The 2,500-nt window shown below is 34.0% G+C and overlaps 1 protein-coding gene across 1 annotated transcript in view; it reads left to right on the plus strand.

Moving 5' to 3' along the window:
- The window catches only part of LOC138019306 (T-cell immunomodulatory protein-like), a 25,521-nt gene that overhangs the window by 4,340 nt on the left and 18,681 nt on the right, over nt 1-2,500 (plus strand). Inside the window, exon 4 of the mRNA XM_068866052.1 lies at nt 903-948. Within this exon, the coding sequence (XP_068722153.1) occupies nt 903-948 (46 nt within the window). The remainder of the gene's footprint in view (nt 1-902; nt 949-2,500) is intronic.

A 2,500-nucleotide genomic window follows, 5' to 3' on the forward strand; every position in this document is an offset into this window, starting at 1 on the left:
GTAGTTTCCTACTTGTGTCTGTATGATTGTCAAAACCACCTGCTGATCCATAATAGCAGGAGATGGTAATATCTACATAATATTTTGTACATTTTATGCATGTAAAGTTGGGGCATTGTATTAAAAAATAATTTTAATTAGGGTTATATATTGGTTTCAATAAGTACCGACAGCTGACAAGAAGTGTCTGCTTTGTCACTCAGAGAAGTCGGCTACTTTTTTCCCTAAATTGAACAAATTAGACAGTTTCAAATGGCATGCCCCCCAGATACCCCTAGAGAATTGGGCTTTTCGGCCCATTGTTGATACAGTGTGTTACTTTACTCAAACCACCCACTAATTTCACATTATTTTTATGAATTGAAACACCTGGTTATAATAGTTATTATTAAAAACTGGATCATTGGATAATGCAATTCGAGAGTTTTGATTGGCTAAGCCATCATGGGTTATGAACCATTATTACTATAATCTACAAACACGGCAACATATACATGATTTTTTGGGCCTTTTTATTTTTATTGTAACTTCTAGTTTTCTATATTTTGGGGGCTTTTTAATAAAACAATTATTATTCCACTCGCGCTTGTTGGATATGAGATGATTATAGCCAACTCAGCGCTACGTGCCTCGTTGGCTATCTTAGTATCATCTCATATCCAACGCGCTCTCATGGAATAGTTGTTAATTATACTTAATTTAATAGTGTGTTTTCTCATACGGTACAAGCCTACTGTACATGTACATACAGTGTAGTGTGTACAAAAGTGCTATCTCATCATAAACCTTTTTGTTGTGCTGACATGTATATTGTACAAGGTATTATTTTTGGTTGTTTTTGGCAGTTAATAAATACATGTAATTTATTGGTATGCAATACAGTGAAATTTACATCATTTTAGGCGAGAGGTTTAGAATTCCCATGAGAGACCAGCCCTTAGTCATGGAGTAAGTAAACGCAATTTTTTTCCTCATTTACCGGTATGTATTTTTTGGTTCTTGTGTGGCCATTATTGTGAAAAGCATTCATACATAAAAAGTATTACTTTTCTGCAGTAAGACATGTTCCAATTCTGTGAGATGTCTAAACATTAAGCTTCAATCAACCCCAGTATTAATTATTCACTTCCATTGGGCTGTGTTGTGAATCATGCATAAGTTTTATTCTAAAAGGATGACATTAATTAATAATCATTTTGTCCAGTCATCCATCTTTAGCATTCTTACATGTACATAATAATTAATTATCATACATGTACATGTACATGTAGGAAAATTAATTCTAGAAATTTTTAAAAGTCCAATTTTCGGGACCAATGTTAGACTTGCTGTGCTTAATGATCTCCAGTGCTCAAAATTAGTGGTCATCCCAGAAACTTTACCAGGTGACCATTTTTTTTGCTAAAATAAAAGGCTGGTTGCCAGAGGAAAAAACAATGGACAACCCAGCCAAAAATAGAAAATGAATAATTAATTTTTCAAGCAAGAGAAAAAAATCATTAATTACCGTATTTACCCGTGGAACATTGGTTCGCTATCTCGGATTATCAGCCGATAATCACCTTGACGGACAATGGCTGCCAGTAGTCGTTTGGCCACTTTAATTGAAGATGATTTCGCATTGAAATGTTTTTTTTTTTCTCTTTTTTTGAAATAATCACCTGTGTATTTATACTAAAACAATTATTCGCCTCAGGCTCAGTGATTATCGGTGAATATTCACCTCGTCTTCGTCTCGGTGAATATTCACCGATAATCACTTCGCCTTCAGCAAATAATTGTTAAATAAACTTAAATGCTCTCGATGAAAACCGATGCAAATTGAAAACATATCAACAAATATCGTTGGCAATCAAAAACGTCTATCACTCGTGTGATATTACTTTCTTACTTTGCTAATTTCACAGCAGCGAGCTTCTTTGTTTGTTTAGTTGAAAATAAAATATTATTCACTAACTGGAATAATAAACTCAAAACAAAAGAATAAAAATGTGAAATAGCAGGCTTTAAAGTGATTCACACACAAAAACTGATGCCGAAATGTTCACTTCATGGCGCCAAATGAATGCAAATTGAAAACATATCAACAAATATCGTTGGCAATCAAAAACGTCTATCACTCGTGTGATATTACTTTCTTACTTTGCTAATTTCACAGCAGCGAGCTTCTTTGTTTGTTTAGTTGAAAATAAAATATTATTCACTAACTGGAATAATAAACTCAAAACAAAAGAATAAAAATGTGAAATAGCAGGCTTTAAAGTGATTCACACACAAAAACTGATGCCGAAATGTTCATTTCATGGCGCCGCTGCCGCTGCATAATTAACAAGAGGTGAGTGTCGGCACGAGTGCAAACAATCAGCGCATCAGTAAAATATTCCTAGCAAGCACTGCCTTGAGGTATAGAGTATTTTCTCGTTTCAAGCGATTTCTTAGAGTCAGTAGATCGTGAGATATCGATTTTTCTTTAGAACGGATTTTTATAAGCGGTATAATT

The sequence above is a fragment of the Montipora capricornis genome, chromosome 10 (genome assembly GCF_036669925.1).
Source record: "Montipora capricornis isolate CH-2021 chromosome 10, ASM3666992v2, whole genome shotgun sequence".
Lineage (NCBI taxonomy): Eukaryota > Metazoa > Cnidaria > Anthozoa > Scleractinia > Acroporidae > Montipora > Montipora capricornis.